This window comes from Myxocyprinus asiaticus, chromosome 34, assembly GCF_019703515.2.
Source record: "Myxocyprinus asiaticus isolate MX2 ecotype Aquarium Trade chromosome 34, UBuf_Myxa_2, whole genome shotgun sequence".
NCBI classification, from domain to species: Eukaryota; Metazoa; Chordata; class Actinopteri; order Cypriniformes; family Catostomidae; genus Myxocyprinus; species Myxocyprinus asiaticus.
The window spans coordinates 24,701,050-24,718,122 of record NC_059377.1 but is presented as its reverse complement, the minus strand read 5'-3'; the positions used below and the strand labels follow the sequence as shown (position 1 = coordinate 24,718,122).

General features: G+C 37.5%; 1 protein-coding gene across 3 annotated transcripts in view; it reads left to right on the top strand.

Annotated features, from left to right (window-relative positions):
- The window catches only part of LOC127425295 (calcitonin gene-related peptide type 1 receptor-like), a 100,417-nt gene that overhangs the window by 21,257 nt on the left and 62,087 nt on the right, over nucleotides 1-17,073 (top strand). For 2 of the 3 annotated variants that reach the window (XM_051671094.1, XM_051671093.1), the window contains exons 2-3: nucleotides 14,267-14,332; nucleotides 16,504-16,666. In XM_051671094.1, coding sequence (XP_051527054.1) covers nucleotides 14,288-14,332; nucleotides 16,504-16,666 — 208 coding nt within the window. In that variant the 5' untranslated portion in view covers nucleotides 14,267-14,287. Of the gene's footprint in view, nucleotides 1-14,111; nucleotides 14,333-16,503; nucleotides 16,667-17,073 lie in introns of those variants that run through there. The other variant, XM_051671092.1, reaches the window with a different exon arrangement.

Sequence of the window (17,073 nt, the reverse complement as noted above, 5' to 3'; positions counted from 1 at the left end):
TTATACACTGAGAAACAAAGGAGAGAATAGAAGGCAGGTGCAGATGATGATGAACTGATAGGAGTGATTAGGGCAGTGAATCCTGGGAAATGGAGTCCAGGGGAAAACTTCAAAATAAGAGTCCTTTAAGAGAATGAGGGAGACAGACTGTGACACTGAGTTTGTAAGGACTGATATTTTATTAACGTTCTGAAGGAAGGGATTATTTGTCTGGTAAAAATGGTCACATTTAAGGTCTCTCAATGTTGCATGAAGCAAAGAAGCTTCTCTTTCAGCACTTCTCTTTTACAACTGCTAAATGAGGGATTTGATTTTCCTTTTTTGTTTAGCTAGATATAAATTCCCAGGAAAAGAATTAAGAATTTGCATTGCCTGCTCTGATTAATTTAGTGATCAAAATAAATGCTGTGAATTGATTGACACAAGCCAGAGCAGTGGAATAATGAATATTCAGTTCCTATGGACTACTGCCAACAGATCCAATTCGTATCTGTAAAATGCACGCCTGAAAGCCTCCTAGAAATTTGCATAAGAAATTGCATTTTTTTGCATCTACAGTATGTTCACTTTTCCTTCATGACATTTAATGAGAACTCACAAACAAGATTAGGCCTGTGTTAGACTTAAATTTGTGCAGTAATTGTACATTACTTAGATTTAAATCTTGAGGTGGTTCAATGTTGAATATAAATTGCGAAATGTAAAATTTAGCCTGAGAAGCTAAGAATGTTCATCTCATTGCATGCAATGATTTTCCAGGCTTGGAAAATAAGTAGGAAAAGAGTGTGAAATTTGGAATAGCTTAGCCATTTTTTGCCCTGTTGTCTGATTTATAGAGCTAATATTTGTTCCATTAACCTAAAAACTCTCCATTGCCAATTTTAACTTCATATGCTTCTGTACAGATTTAGTATTGGGATTAGTTTAGTTTTTCGTTCCTGTATACACAAAAAAGTTCTTTATTCAGCCAGTGCTTTCACAACAGTGTCTTTTAAGCCCCATCATGCCTACTCAGTTTACATTGCCATCAACTGGACTGCTTGAGTGGACTGGGGAGCATTTAGCCATATTACACATGTTCCATATTTCTATATATCTTGCAGTTAGTTTAAGCACCTGTAGCCAAAAGAGTCTGTGCTGTTTCAAAAGCTATTAAAGAACGCATGTTTGACCTTCTCAGTAATAAACGTATAGCTTGTCTTTCTTGTGCTCTGTACGCGTTTTTCTGATTTTGAAGCAAAATCAGAAAACAGTGTTATGAATGACTCAAGGTGGCATTAAAAATCTACCCTCTCTCTGTCTACCTCTGGAAACAAAAAGATGAAGGGTTTTTCTTGACAGTTGAAATGTAAAATTAGAGTAAAATTAAAGGAATGATAAAAATCTGGCATAAACAGATTGGGATGTTCCAGATAAAGTGGCATTTGTTTTTCCTTCTGTGGCTTAAACACTCGTTTGCATATCTATGCAAAAATCTGTAGAGAATAGGAAATACGAAATGGAAATAATTAAAGGTCAGTGAAAATAATAAAACTGTCAAAAATGTGAGGTTATTCCACTCAGATCATAGATTAAAATAAATTTTAATTCTCATTTGTTTGCGCTGCTTTTCAGACAGGGATGCATTACTCCATATATGACATATGGGGAAAACATAAAAATATATAGGTCAGCTTAATTTACAGCGAGGGTCAAAAATGGCTGATTACAATTATTATACATGGACTTAGGTCAGAATAAATGAGCACAGGTGTCCTGGTGTCAGTCCTGGTTTATATATAATGTTTGAGAAATAAACTGATCATATTTGTATATATTTCAAAACTTACTGGGTATTAGAATTAAAATATATAGTATAATATTCCAGAATGCTTAGCCTCTATACCAGTTGAGTGGAAAACTACTGCAAGTACTACTAATGTAGCTTGTAGCTTTTGCATTATGTAAATGTTTTGGAAACCTGTCTTCATAAATATTGCAAAATATTTTACAATCACTGTAATACATGTACTTGTGTTGCTTATGCTTTTATAAAATGGCAGCAAATAGCAATATGTTAAAAGACAAAAAATAGTGTTAATTAAACATTGAAAGTATGTTTTCCACAATTAGAAAATAATAAAATAACTTATATTTTGATGTATATTTTGTATTTTTTTATATATCAAAGTGATAATGCACCAAATCAGGACAAATCAAGAACAGTATTTATTACTTTCACACTGAAATTTCCTGGGACATAGCTGGCTGTCAAACACATATTGAGATGCAAATAACATGCTCTGCACATAAGATAAACATAAGCTACACATAAGTATTTTCTCAGGCACTTATTGAGTCTAAATCAATGCACAACTTATATAATTTCAGTAGTACCCCCAAATGACAATAGTCAATATCATACTGTTCACGTGTTGTACCTGCTATAGTTTTTTTTTGATGGTGTTTCTTTATCAAATAGTAATGTCAAATGTAAACCAAGTCAGTCACTGAAATAACAGTGCCACCTTGAGTAAGAAATAACATAAAGGCCTATAATATTTAATGTAAACGCATATGGGATACAGATAATTCACCATTGTTGCACAGAATATAAACTTGATATAGTATTTATTTGTAGGAAAATAGTACTAATTTATCTGGTAATAAACAAAGAAATAGATATCCTGTGATAGTAAATATAAAATAATAATAAAAAAATATAATTTATGGAAGTGCAAAAAAAAAAAAAAAAAAAAAAATGGCACTATTACATACCTAGGATCTCTAATGACCCTATACACTTTTGGTACTTAAACCATTATAAAAATATATAATTATTTCTTTTTTATTGTAACAATTTATAAGAGATAGATTAAGGAATACTAAAGAGCTGTGGTCACAACTCCAAAAAATGGATGAGGTACAGGGGGTAAGATGAGGTCCTGTGTCTCTAAAGACCCAAGGTATGCGTTTAAGGGTTAATATAGAATTTGCGGTCACAGGTGTGTGTTTACAGTCATTTTACAACAGCTTCGAACAAGGCACATCTAATCAGAATTTAGATTTGAAACTATGTGTTTTATGATTTTGGATTTTACCTTCATATCCACATTCTCAATTTCACATTCTCAGGAGAAAATTATATGTTGAACTGCATAATACTGAAAGGCACCAAGAGGAGCCCTATAGGGCTGATTGGAAATAACCACACCCTAATTTTTTATTTTTTTTTGCCCTATGAGATAGGAAATGTTGTTTTGAGAATCCATGCCTCTGCATGAAACAGCGCTCTAAGAAAGTTAAAAGGAGTTTAATAATACCAGAGGCAAGCCCATTCCCTTGTTTTCTAAAGGAGAGCAAAATGCATGTGCTCACAGAATGCCATTGTGACGAGGAAGAGGGCGTGGCCGGGCCATGATGGAGCGTGATCGGCGCTGAATCAGCAGATAAGGGGCAGACGGAGACGCCGGTTCAAGAGAGAGAGAGAGAGAGAGAGAGAGAGAGAGAGAGAGAGAGAGAGAGAGAGAGAGACGCACGCGGCCACATTGCATGTGTGTCTGTTTATGTTTGTTTAAGTTAATTTATGCATTAAAAGTTTATGTTGATTGTTCAGCCTGTTCCCGCCTCCTCCTTGCCCGTCCGGGAGCTGGCGAGCAAGTTCTTCTCTCTCGCCTCTCTCTCTCTGTGTGACTCTACTCGCCCTTTCACTCTCCCCATGCCACCCCTCGTTTCTCCCCCAGGTTTGCAGCAGGCAGGGTGGACCACCGACTGACAGAACGGCCGGAAGGGCAGTGTCTCCCTTCCAGAGATGGGGGGAGTTAGTCAGACCGGTGGTACCCCGGCTTGAATCGGGCGGGGGGGGAGTGTGATGAGGAGGAGGGCATGGCCGGGCCGTGATGGAGCATGGCCGTTGCTGAATCAGCTGATCAGCAGGAAAGCAAGATAAGGGGCAGCTGGAGACGCCAGTTCGAGAGAGATAGAGAGACGCACGTGGCCGTGTTGCATGTGTGTCTGTTTATGTTTGTTTAAGTTCACTGTTTAAGTTCATTTATGCATTAAAAATTTATGTTGATTGTCCAGCCGGTTCCTGCCTCCTCCTTGCCCGTCCTTTACCTGTTACAGCCATCACGAATGAAAGCCTTGAAATTCAGCCTGTTGCTGCAACAGTGCTCCATGCCCACTCTTATTTTCTCCTCTTGACAGAGCCTGGCATTTGGGTGGAGTAGCAGCAGCAACTTCATAGCATTGTCTGTTCTCTATGGTGCTGTTGATTACTGGTGTGAACAGAGAGGTCCAGGCCACTGTGATAAGAATCAAGGGCTCTCTGAGGAAGGTCAAATGACATGTATTGAAGAGGAGGGTGCTGCCATGTTTCCCATTTAGTTGGAGATTAAGTCAATGATGTGTGCTCATACTTGCACCTCCCGTATTGCTGGTCTATCTGCTAGACTCAATCTTAATCTTTTCACTCTCTCAAACCTCAACACAGTGCACACTCTCCAAAAACAGTAGTCATTCTAAGGTTAATTCTAATGTATAGGCTGTAACTTTACGTCATTACAATGATGAGATATAAGATTTAGCTGTTCTGAGCATATTGGGGAAGAGAACAAAAAAAATAGGAGACATGCATTCATTCACCATGCGCACCATAACATAGACACTGTCATATATGGATAGATGTGCAGTTGAAACTATGTAATGTAACAGATGTTCATTTTAGAACAGTGGGTCTCAACTGGTTTTGCTTCAGGACCTAGATTTTTACATTTAAATGAAGTGGTAACCAAACATAGTAACACAATAGTTTATCATACAGCAGTTAACAAAATGTGCTTAGAATCAAACATTGATTTTATATTGACTCATTTAATATTGATTGTATTAATATAATATTAAAGAAAAATAATTACAAAAAGAATATTAAAATCTGTAGCCAATAATTCACAAAATAAAAGCATTAGTTACCAAATAGTTTTCCATTTTAAATAAAACCAAGCTGTAGAAAGTCAGATATTTTTAATCAAATTGTTTATTATGTTTCTAGGAGTGTTGGTTATTCATGTTTTTGAGTTACAGTCATCACAGTTGATTTTCTGTAAAGCAGCTTTGAAATATGTTTTGGGAAAAGCACAAAAAAAAAAAAAAAATATATAAATAAAAATTATTTGACTTGATTTGACTTATGTTAAAAAATATATAGATTTTTCTACTTTGGCAACAAAATCTCAATGTTCTCTCTTTGCACTGACAAACAAACAAAAGTGATAGCCAGTACTAAAGCATTTTACCAATCAGAAATTAGCATAATTAATTCTGTAATGGCCAGCATTGTTCAATCACTGCCAACCACGTTCAAATACAATTATACATTATAAATTCTGAATCTAAGTACTGATTACCATTTTCCCATGTCTGCCAACCATATTGTGTGGTCCAAACATCATTTACAGCCTTAAACTGAACTTTTGATTGGATGTTTGGATTGAATGTACTTGGCTTCATAAGAAAGCTATAGGATGCTCCCTTGATCCCTATTTAGTGAATGTCTTAACCTCCAGTGTGCTGTCTGTCTGCACTGGTCTCAGAACAGTTTGAAATGCACCTTATTTTCATTCTAACGCCACCTAAATCCTCTGAAAGCAATGTGTGAATGTACAGTAAATACTGGATTTCTAATGAAAACCTTGTGCTGTTGTACACATAAGTGTACATTGTGTTTGGTAGCTTGGCATTTCACAATAAATCGCTCACATTTAAAAAAAAAAAAAAAAAACAATTATTAGATGAAACTATTGACTCTATTCTTTTGACTCAAGCAGGTTTCAATGTAACAACTTAATTAGATTTCTTACCAGATGTAGTTTTGTTGGCATTTCTCCCAAAGACAAACTCCGCTGTGATTGGCACCATGTTGTTTTGTAACATGACTCCAGACAACAAAAGTTAAACCCTTTACTGACAGCCCAGAGTCTCCTGAACTGAGATCAGTCAGTTTAAATGAAATGAAATTATGTGCTGCATATAGCAAAGCCAAAATACAATGTCCACGCATGTGTACGAGGGGGTCGCACGGGGCTATGCATGATTATATGGTTAGTTACATTTTATTATTTGCATTTAGCTTTAATTTTTCCTACTGTCATCAACTCTGTCAGAACAGACCTGCAGTCCTTTGTTTGGTTGTGACCCACCTTTTGAGAAACATTGTTCTAGATGGTTCACTTTTTAAAATAGACTAAAGAAAGCACACATTTATAGATTTAGATCAATATTGTGTATTTATTGATCCTATAAACCTTTAGATCCCCAGAGGAAACATTATTGCATGAGAGACTGAAGGCAGAGTTTTATAATTGCATTTAGTAGTACAATCTTTACAACCTATACTGAGCAAAATAATGTACAAATCCAATTTTCAGTTGTGAATGATTGAGAGACTTATGGCTGAGATAGACAGCGGCTGCAAAGACTCTGCAATTTTTCTTTGAACTCTATTTGACTCACCAAAGGCCAAAAAGATTATAGATCCATCATCAAAGCAGTGGCTGTGCTTTGTTCCGTTTTAGTCAGTGGTGTGTTGTGTATCTCGCAGAAGGGAAACTATGGCCATAAATAGAAGCCATTTTGCATTGAAGAGCTGACAATCTTACTGCAAAAATTTTTATAATTTGTTTTCAGAGATTATATCTTGAGGTAAGTTTATTTTTCTTACCTCATGGCCAATTTAGCATAAATCTAACACAATTGTGTGAGGTTTATGCTTAAATCAAGAAAGAATAATTTGCCAAAGGGGTACTAAATAAAAAAACTTCCTTACAGGGATAGTTCACCAAAAAAATTTAATTGTGTCATCATGTTGTTCCAAATCAACTAATGACTTTCTTTCTTTTGTAGAAGAAGTAAATGTTAGGCATACTGTTAGCCTCAGTCACCATTCACTTTCATTGCATCTTTTTCCCATACAATGAAAGTGAATGGTGACCAAGGCTGTCAGTCCCTAACCTTCTGCTGAAAATCTCCTTTTGTGCTCCACAGAAGAAAGAAAGTCATACAGGTTTAGTATGGTGAATAAACAACAAGAAAAATTAAATTTTTGGGTGAACTTTCAAGAACAATTCAATATATATTCTCTGAAAACAAGTCTTATTAAACAATATTTTGCTTCTTAAGTGAATTTATCTTGTTTCAAAGATAAAAATACAGATTAAGAATATGATTTTTTTTTTTTTTTTTGCTGTGTTTATGTCTCTCCATTTTCATTTATTCTATTTTAATGTCATTGCCAGCAATCTACTCACAACTATCTGGAGTCTGCAAGCTCATGCTGTCAGGTTTTTGTCTAGAACATCTGGAGCACATGTGGCACTTGGCTGGCTCCAGTCTCGATGGCCAAGATGGATTAAGTGCTAACACACCTTGTCACAACAAAGGGCTCGATTTGGAGTGGATATAATATATATATATAAGTATATATTCATGAATCAGAAGAGGTACGTGGCTTCCCTTCAGTGAAACCACACATATGCAGATGGAGGTTAAATCGGGTGGATGCAAGGACATGACAGGGTCTGTTTGATGATAGTGGTTACAGCAAAATAATTGCAGCTCAATATACAGTACACGTGGGAAACCAAATGCATCAACCCAGCTAGGTAAAGAGGTAGGCTATATTGTGCAGGATGCAGATAGAATATAAAGATGGATAGAGGCATTTTCTTAACAGTCTTCTATCCTGAGGGAAGCAGAGGACAAGGTCTCATAGACCATAGCCGTCTCATATAATGTTGATCGTCTGCCATCACATGCCATTCAGTTGCATCTCTCTGACAGAGTGTGAATTACTTGCAGACATTTTTAGTGCAAAGTGCTGTGCTGGCTGAGAAGTGATGACACTGTTTTGTCTCAAAATCACACTGGAATGGATGTTTAGTCTGGATGTGTAATGTCATTCAACATTGTATTTGAAAATTACAGAAATATGTATTATTATTATTACACTGAAAAAAAGAAAATTCTTAATCAGTATTTTGGTCTTGTTTTCCAAAAAAATATCTTAACATACATAAATTAAAATAAATTCTTCTTATCTTGTGGTACTGGTAGATTTCTCACTTGCTTTTCACTTGTTTACACTTCAAACATGTGAAATATTTGCCAGTGCCACAAGACAAAACATACATATTTTCAAGATACATTCTATGGATGTTTTCAAAATGGCATTTTTGCATCCTTAAAGGACACTGTGTGAAGGGGACGCCACTAAAAGTGTCAAAAAATTATTTTTTCAACAATGGCCCTTTCACAAGACTGTTAGCGAAAGGTACATTCATACAGTAATGCCATGCTTCCTTCAGAGTGCCCACATCAAGAGCTCTGTCTTTTGAAGTGAGTAGTACATAGGATTGATCACTTTCGATTGGAATTTGCTCTCTGACAACAAGCCTTAATATCTTACGCAGTGTTGTTTATCAGGTGAATTGACCTTGTTTAAAGTATGTTTCGATATTGTGTATGGAAAAAAGACAAAATACTTGTTAAGAATATGATTTTGTATTATAAAAGTAGATTTTTTTATTTATTTTGGGACCTAGTGGAAAGACATACAAGAGGCAGAATTGGGAGATTGCATATCGGGATGTTCACTAAACATGACTTAACTTGAATCTTCTCAAAAACCAACTGTACAGGTCAGTTCTTCCCCAGAGTTCTCGCTTACATCCGAACTGAAACAGGAAAACCACAAGAATAATAAATACACCACACAAGTGTCTGTTAAGGGGTTACATAGACTAGTTGACTAGTCAACGATAACTAATATATGCGACACTGTCAGCCTGAAGTCGATTAGTCGCTTCCCACGTTATTTACAAAACGTGTCTGTAGGAAACACAGCGGGTGGCGGATTTCAGAAATGAAGGAAAAAGTGCTACTTGATTTGTTAGGGTTAGGTTTAGGGGTTGGGTTATAGTTTCAATGACCAATAAGGTTGCACATTCTTGATGAATATTACTGAATCATCCAATCAGTTATCACTTTACTTATAAATATAAATGACTTCCCCTGCTATCCTATGCTTCTGAAGCTTTCCAGTGGGCGTTGAGGAAAGTGGCTCAAATGTACTTTGATAAAGATGACACAGATGCCACAGTAACCTCCAATATATGCAAAGTGGCCTTTAAATATAATAGAAATACTCATGCTAGCACTGATTAGTGATTTTCAACATGATCAGCACAACTTTGTTTGTTTGGAAATCTGACGTGGTTGCTTTTCATGCTTAAAGTTGGAGTACAATGACTTGACTTATTCACGCATCACGAGCCGGCAGTGCTTCACTTTCTGTTAATTGCTTGAGTAAACGCGCCCGCTTTGCTTTGGACAGCCTACAGTTCGTATTTCATTTGTTTCTTTTTGCTTTCAGAACAACACGTCATGTAATAAGGAAAACACCACTATTAATCCTTGAGATTTCCAACCCAGCATACAGGTACACTCTCCTTAAACCATAGTCACACTCAAAATTACATTAAAAGATTAAAAGAGAAAACATAAACCCACATCGTATGGTTCAAAAATCAGAGTCTATTCAAAATAGAAATTAATATTTTATAATATAGGATTTTTCTGGTCCGATTCACCGAAAAGGGCTAAATAGTTGATCGGCTTGCGATGTACAAATGGCTTGCACACACAGTGCGAGTCTCATCGCACTTTAATAGTGTTCAGCTGATAAAAATGCTGCATGATCATGTGGAAGGATTACATCAAGATGTAGATTGAAATGCAGGTGTGAAAAACTTCATATAAATAAAATAGCCTGCTCCTCTAGTGATTACCCCTCTGCATAATTTTGAAAAACGTATGACATAATATAAGAAATATGTAAGATTCCACACAATTTCGTAATCAGAAATCAAATAAACATATTTGTGACATTAACTGTGTTAACTAATTTTGTTCAAAAGGACAGGTTTTCTTTCATTAAAGCTCTTTCACAAGATGCTCTGTGAAAATTCACATGCAGGATCATGATTATATCATCATCATCATCAGGTTTTGCAAAAATTTAACTTAAACTGTTATGCTGATAATATCATTTGTAATGAAAAAATAAACAATTAAATTAGAATTAAATGTAAAATAGAAACATTTTCACAAGTGGACTCAAATTTCGGATACAATCACATACATGCGCATGATTTTTTGTTTTGTTTTTGTTATTTGGGGGGGCACCAGGAAAATAAAAAATGGCACTCCATGTCAAAAAGTTTGCCGACCCCTTTAGGGTCTAATCTGATGTCTAATCTGGGAAGAGATGAGCACACCGCCGTGATACAGCATTTTAAGTGGTGTCTGAATTATGGATATCTCTCTGAGTGCATTTTCCTGTCCTCTTATTTGACATCATTCCAGTCCATTTCGGAGCTGTTTAAATACCACACCTATTAAAGGCAGCTAATGGCTTATTGCTGTACAGGGGTACCTTGCTCACTGACAAAATTAGCTGGGTTAATGATTCAGAATCTAGTGCTTCTCATATAATAAAATACCCTCAACTAAGTGGGCAGAATTAATTGTATAGCATCCATGTGTTTCAGCTATATTTCAGAAGGCTGAATATTTTTTACTTAATGCATAGTGCGAGGTCAAATTTTGAGTTTGCAAATGACACTCAGGGAAGCTCAATATTACAGTGAGAAAATATTGCTGAAGAAGATAGCCTTTGATTGCCGTTGGATTTGAAAGATCTGGCTAATGTATCATGGCAGTATTTCACAATAACACCACGCTATCATGCCTTTGTGCTTTTGTGACAATCAGGTGCTCTATCACGGTTGACTGTAAAGGCTCACATTTCACTTATGCCTTATTTTTGTAAATGGGAAATGGTATTGATGCAAACCAAACTGTCATTTGTCTTCCCCCAAAATCTATCTTGTTTGTAGAGTTTTTTTGTAGTAACAATCCCAGGGGAGGGTCTAGAGGAATTGATACAGAGACATGGTCATATTTCAAAAGCGCTTTCCTTGCTGCACCACTTTTAATTTTGTTTTGTTTGAATGACGATTTTTGTCACTCCACATTTGGGATAAGAAACTCTAACAGTAAAGTTAAAAGGAATTATGGGAGGATAAATCAGATTAAGTAATGTGGATCGGTTATTAAGTAATCATCCTTGATATATAGAATATTAATTGGTTTATCGCCAAGCAATCCTTTCTTAGGCTTAAAGGAAGTTTGAAAATGCCACAAAGCACAGCAGAGAGGATTTTGCAGTCATTGAAGGATTAAAAAGTTTCAATAACAAACAAAAAAAATGAGTAGTAGTCATTTCTCAAAACAAACATTATTAATATTTGTGAAAGCTTTTAAGGGAGTAAAGGAGAGCCAGTTTGCATCCTTCATGCATCCTTCAAAAAGCTTTCATGAATAATCTGTTTTAGTTATTAACATTCATTTTTTTTTTTAATACCAGATCTTTAATGCCAGTTTGCCGAAGTAATGTTGGAGTCATCAATCTGCTGGTTTCTTAGGAAATAATAATAATATTGAGCCACAAGAAGATATTTCTTCTCTGTATGTGAAATGTGTAGTGACTGAACATTGTGAGAGGCCTAAGGCAGTACACACACCCTGCACCTCAATAAATAAGCCCTTAAACCACACACACACACACACACAAACACACACACATATCAAGGCAGCCTGTGGAGTCTTGGCTACAGTTCATATGATGTAATGTCAACACAGTTGAGTGGATACAGAGGTTTATTAGCTATTCCTGGTGTCTTTCTATCTGTCTATCAGAAGGATACCCCATTGTGATCTGAAGAGAGGTGTTGAGAGCAAACAGTTACACAAGAAGGCAGTTACACAGGAGAGTGGCTGGCATTACCAGTTCCCTTTCAAGTCGGTTACTTCGACGCTGTGTCAGTAGCTGACGCTGTGGGAGCTCCTCCTTGGGGCAGTGACTTTGAAACCCTATACCACTGGCTCGTGTCATTTGGCCTCCACCTTATGTTTGTGTCATCATGGGCATATAAGCAGGAGCCCAGCACCACACCATCAGAATTTTCTCCTCTCAGGGTCGCGTAGACATCTCTCATGCTCTGGAACCTTAAACCAATGCTTCGCTGTTCTAATCTGCACCTGGTCAGCGAGTAGTACTTCTTTCCCCTGCGTGCTCCAGCAAATAAAGCATATCCTTAAAACACTTCCGTGTTTGCAAGTTTGTTTACATTGTGTTTCTTATGAATGTATTAAATGTACTTAAAGAGCCATTTGCTGAAACGTCTTTTTAAAGACAGGAATTTTTCACAAAGGCTTTTGACCTCATGAGCGATATATACCTTTGTCTGATGACCTCATGCTGAAGCAGTGCTTGTGGGGTCCACTTTTATTGAGAAAGTTGAAGCCAGTTCCCCTCCCTACTGTTTTGCTCCTTCTGTGCCTCCCGAGAGACCACATGAAGGAGGGACCACATGCTCCTTCATACACAGTGTCTTCGCCTGTTTCGGTTCGCCTGTGATGATCTGTGCCCTATGATCGATGCGTATGGTTCTGTCACATTTGTCGAACGATTCCAGATTTTCCTAGCTCTTTGCACATTCACGAAATGTGTCAATGTGGCGCTCGCTCCGCTGAAGCTGAGTGGCGCTTGTGTATTAAATTACCTCAATGATTGGCTGCTGCTAGCAAGCACAGAGATCTGTTGCTTGCACATTTAAAACAGTTGGGCTTCAGGCTCAACTGGACAAAGAGTGTGTTGGTGCCCAGTCAGCAATTTTCCTTCCCAGCAATGATACTTGGTAGCCATACGCGGTAGCCATGTCAGCATACCTGACCGGCGAATGCATTCAGTCCATTCTCTTAAACGACAAGGTTCAAGCTGGGGAGAACCCTGCCATTGCGGCAGCTTCAGAGAATGGTGGGCTTGACCCGCAAGCATAGGTCGGAGTGCCAAGCTTCACCAGCCAAACAAAATTGGTTGATGGTATAGGGTTTAAAGGTCACTGCCCCTAGGAGGAACTCCCACAGCATCAGCTGCTGACACAACATCTCATTCCCTCCTTTCAGGGAACCAAGATTAATTCAGTAACCGAGACAATTTACATGGTATGAGAAAAGAAAAGGGCTGGGAATGCTAATTACTGTCCTAGCTATTGATCTAAAATAACGCAACATGTGTTGTGCAGACAACAGAATGATAAATGGTCTGAAATGTTTTTCCCTATCTCTCACACTTCCATACATTGTGATACAGTGCTGTTATCATTAACGAAAACTAAAATGAAAAGTAAATGATAACATTTTCATTGTTAAATAAAAATAACATTAGAAAAACTGAAACTAAAATATGTTTTCATGACTCAGATATTAACTATTGTTAATAATAACTGCTATTAAATAAATAAATAAACAAATCTGAAAATAGAAAAAAAAAATAAAAAAAAATAACCATACCCTAACCCTAAGTCTAACCCTAATGAAACAAAACCTAATTGAAAGGACAAATAAAAAAAAAAAAGTGACGCCTCAATCCGGGTGGTGGAAGACGAATCTCAGTTGCTTCCGATTCTGAGACAGTCATTCCATGCATCTTATCACGTGGCATGCTGAGCGAGTTTCCGTGGAGACCTAGCATGTGTGGAGGCTCATGCCATTCACTGCAGCATCCACGCACAACTCACCATGTGCCCCAACGAGAGCGAGAACGACCCTATAGCGACCACGAGGAAGGTAACCCACGTGACTCTACCCACCTTAGCAACCAGGCCAATTAGTCACTCAGCACGCCCTGGATTTGAACTTGCGACTCCAGGGGTGGTAGTCAGAGTCTTTGCTTGCTGAGCTACCCAGGCCCCCCAAAAATAAATGTTAAATATAAACTAAATTAAATTTAAAACTAAAATAAACATGTTGTGATAGCAATTTTTCAGTCAGAAATGTGTCAATACAGTAGAGCAGAGGTAAAATATCTGCATAGGCTCCTGAGAGCTTTTCCTCTGAGGCTGATAACAGCAATATTACACAGTGTTTATTGGAAAGTTGGCAGACTTTGGTCGATCTGCGCAATTTCGATTGACCTACAATTTTGTATATAAACTGTTACGTGGCAGTCAGGATTAATGAAAGCTGTTTTGACATGCCAATGATGTTGGTAAACAGTCAGCGTCAGAGGTATAATCTGGCCTTGATATATCTTACTCCTATATCTACTTTGTTTGCATTCTCAGTCCATTGGATACTCAGACAGGTCTTTACGGTTTTGTGTTTACAGATAAAGTCAAGATCTGAGAGCATGGGTTGGCAAGGGGTCCTATGGCTTTTGACATCATTTGTTTCGGTGAGTATGAACAGTAACATCACATTTATGTAAATTCATTGTGAAATCATCTCTAAATCAGTGTAGAATTTGACATTTAACCCATTTGAACTCGAAATGGCTACAATTTTCCCCTTGACATTAGCTTTTATAGGGCCCCAAAGATGTCTTTGTTTTTTGTAAATTGTGGTTTGATGATCCCCCCCCCCCCCCCCCCCCCACCATTCCCCCACAGTAAAGTCCATTACTCACTAATTGCTCCAGTTTGGTAATTACAGTACAAGCGGAGGTGACCTGAAACCCAAAGAACTCTTCAGCCATGAAATAGTGGCTCACCAGAGCTCCATCACTGCTGGAATAGTCAGAGCAGCTGGCACTGTGTCAGAATGACATGGGAGCATATGAAGCCCTCTGCATGCAACAATATAGGAACACCACAAAAGACTGTAAAGCAATTGCAAACAAGGCAAAACCACTCTTCCCTAATTTTGTTTGCATGTTAATACATTAAGTCTTCTCACTTTATTTCTGACCTTGAAGCTATTTTCACATGACTGCTTATAAATCCGACTTAAAAGAATATTAATGAGCTTGCAAAATAGCTCATTGCATCTAAAAGTGTAATGGAAATGGCATGCAATTAAAGTTCGACATGGATGATGCCCACACTAAACAGTACAGTAACTGTAAAAGCAGGTCTGTACTCATGCCAAAGGGTGTGAATTGGCCTTCACGGCTCTAAAAAGATATTAAAAAGTTACATTTATATTACATGTAATCCAGCCATATAGTGTTGAAGATAGTACTGACTAATTTGTTGTTTAATTTAACATGATTCTGATTATTTTGAATAGTGTAGAAATTCATCCAATCTGCTTTCTTCACAATGTCTGTTCTCTGTAATTTATGAAACATGGTGTCATCTATATTTGACATTGAATTTCCATTGAAGGACAAATGGTTTTCCTGAGTGACATGGGTGGTGGCCTGGTGGTCGTATGTATGACGTCATTTACTTCAATGTTTGGAGTGACATCATATGTACGGCTGCTAAACTGCTGCATGGGACATCAGAAACCTCAAAGATGAACATTCAAGTTGTTAAATGTGTTATGATATGCAAGGTAAGGTATTAGGGAGGTGGAAGAGGTATTAGGGAGTCCAGCAGGGGGTGCTCACCCTGTGGACTGTGTAGGTCCTAATGCCCCAGTATAGTGATGGGGACACTACACTGTAAAAAGGCACCGTCCTTCGGATGAGACGTTAAACCGAGGTCCTGACTCTCTGTGGTCATTAAAAATCCCAGGACACTTCTCGAAAAGAGTAGGGGTGTATCCCTGGTGTCCTGGCCAGATTTCCCCCATTGGCCCTTATCAATCATGGCTTCCTAATAATCCCCATCCATTAATTGGCTGTATCACTCTACTCTCTCCTCTCCACCAATAGCTGGTGTGTGGTGAGCGTACTGGCGCACTATGGCTACTGTCGCATCATCCAGGTGGATGCTGCACACTGGTGGTGGTTGAGGAGAGTTCCCTTGTTCACTGTGTAAAGCAATTTGAGTGTAGTGTCAGAAAAGCGCTATATAAATGTAACGTTCATTCATTCATTCAAGGTAAGACAGATGCACAGCACTGAAGAGCCTGCCACAGAAACTTTTACATAATGTTCCTGATGACGATAATGAGAAGGTGGGCTTGAGAGGAACTGCCAAACTAAAGCTCTTTCCACAAAGCCATCAAGGTCTTTGTGGTAAATTAATGTAGAATTCATAACTGTGAGATGTCTAAAAGGGGAAAAAGTATAGCACTTTTCGAATTGGCTCTTTGACTTCCCATTGAATTATGAGATGACTCATAACAGCGGCACAATGCTTAGAGATGTGCTTTGAATTTTGATATCAGTTCATTCTTTGTGTATGAAGCTTTATCCCTTTAACCTTTTTCTAGAAAATCTTCTTTGAAGGATTTCTTATCTACACAATACCAATATGAGCACAAAATGTTTATGGTCAGTTCTCGTCGCTAAAATGATACTCCACTATGCTTTTCAAATCTCAAGATCTCAAAAAAAGAGTGTTGTAAAAATTGAGTAATAATTTTCATTTTTGGTGAAAGTACCAGTTTATTTCAGTAAAGTACTCTGGTGTGATCATGTGTCTCTGTTGAGCTCAAGTTCATCTCACTTTGCAGAGTGTAACGGTGGCTGGAACAACAGAGATGAAAGCAGAACCCACTACAGAGTTATCCCTTATGCCTGTCATGATGGTAATGGAGAGAGAAAGGCAGATCATGACTCAGTCTCAGTATAAATGTCTGGAGCTTCTGAGCCATGATGGACCCCATAATAAAACAGGTAGAAAAGAATATGGCGGTAATTAACTTCCAAATCATTTTCATTTTAATTACAAGATGGTGCTTTTAAAAAAGGCTGTTAGAGGAACAACAGTGAAGGTGATCTTTGGAACATTATTCTTTAAATGTGATGTAAGTTTTTGGAGATGTTTGTCCGCCCAATGTTATGTGGGCTTAGTGTTTGGGAAACCAATTTGAAATTAGTCGTCATTAGGGTTGTCAATTTAATGCATTACTTTGGTGTGATTATTTATATGAAAAATAACATGTTAAAAAATGTACGCAGTTAATTATGCCCCCGACTCGTACAATTTAGGCTTGATGTACCATGTTTTTGCGAATTTGTGGCAGTAGGGGGCAATCAGCACTCCAGCTGTACAGGCAACACGCTTTGTCAAACCAACAAGA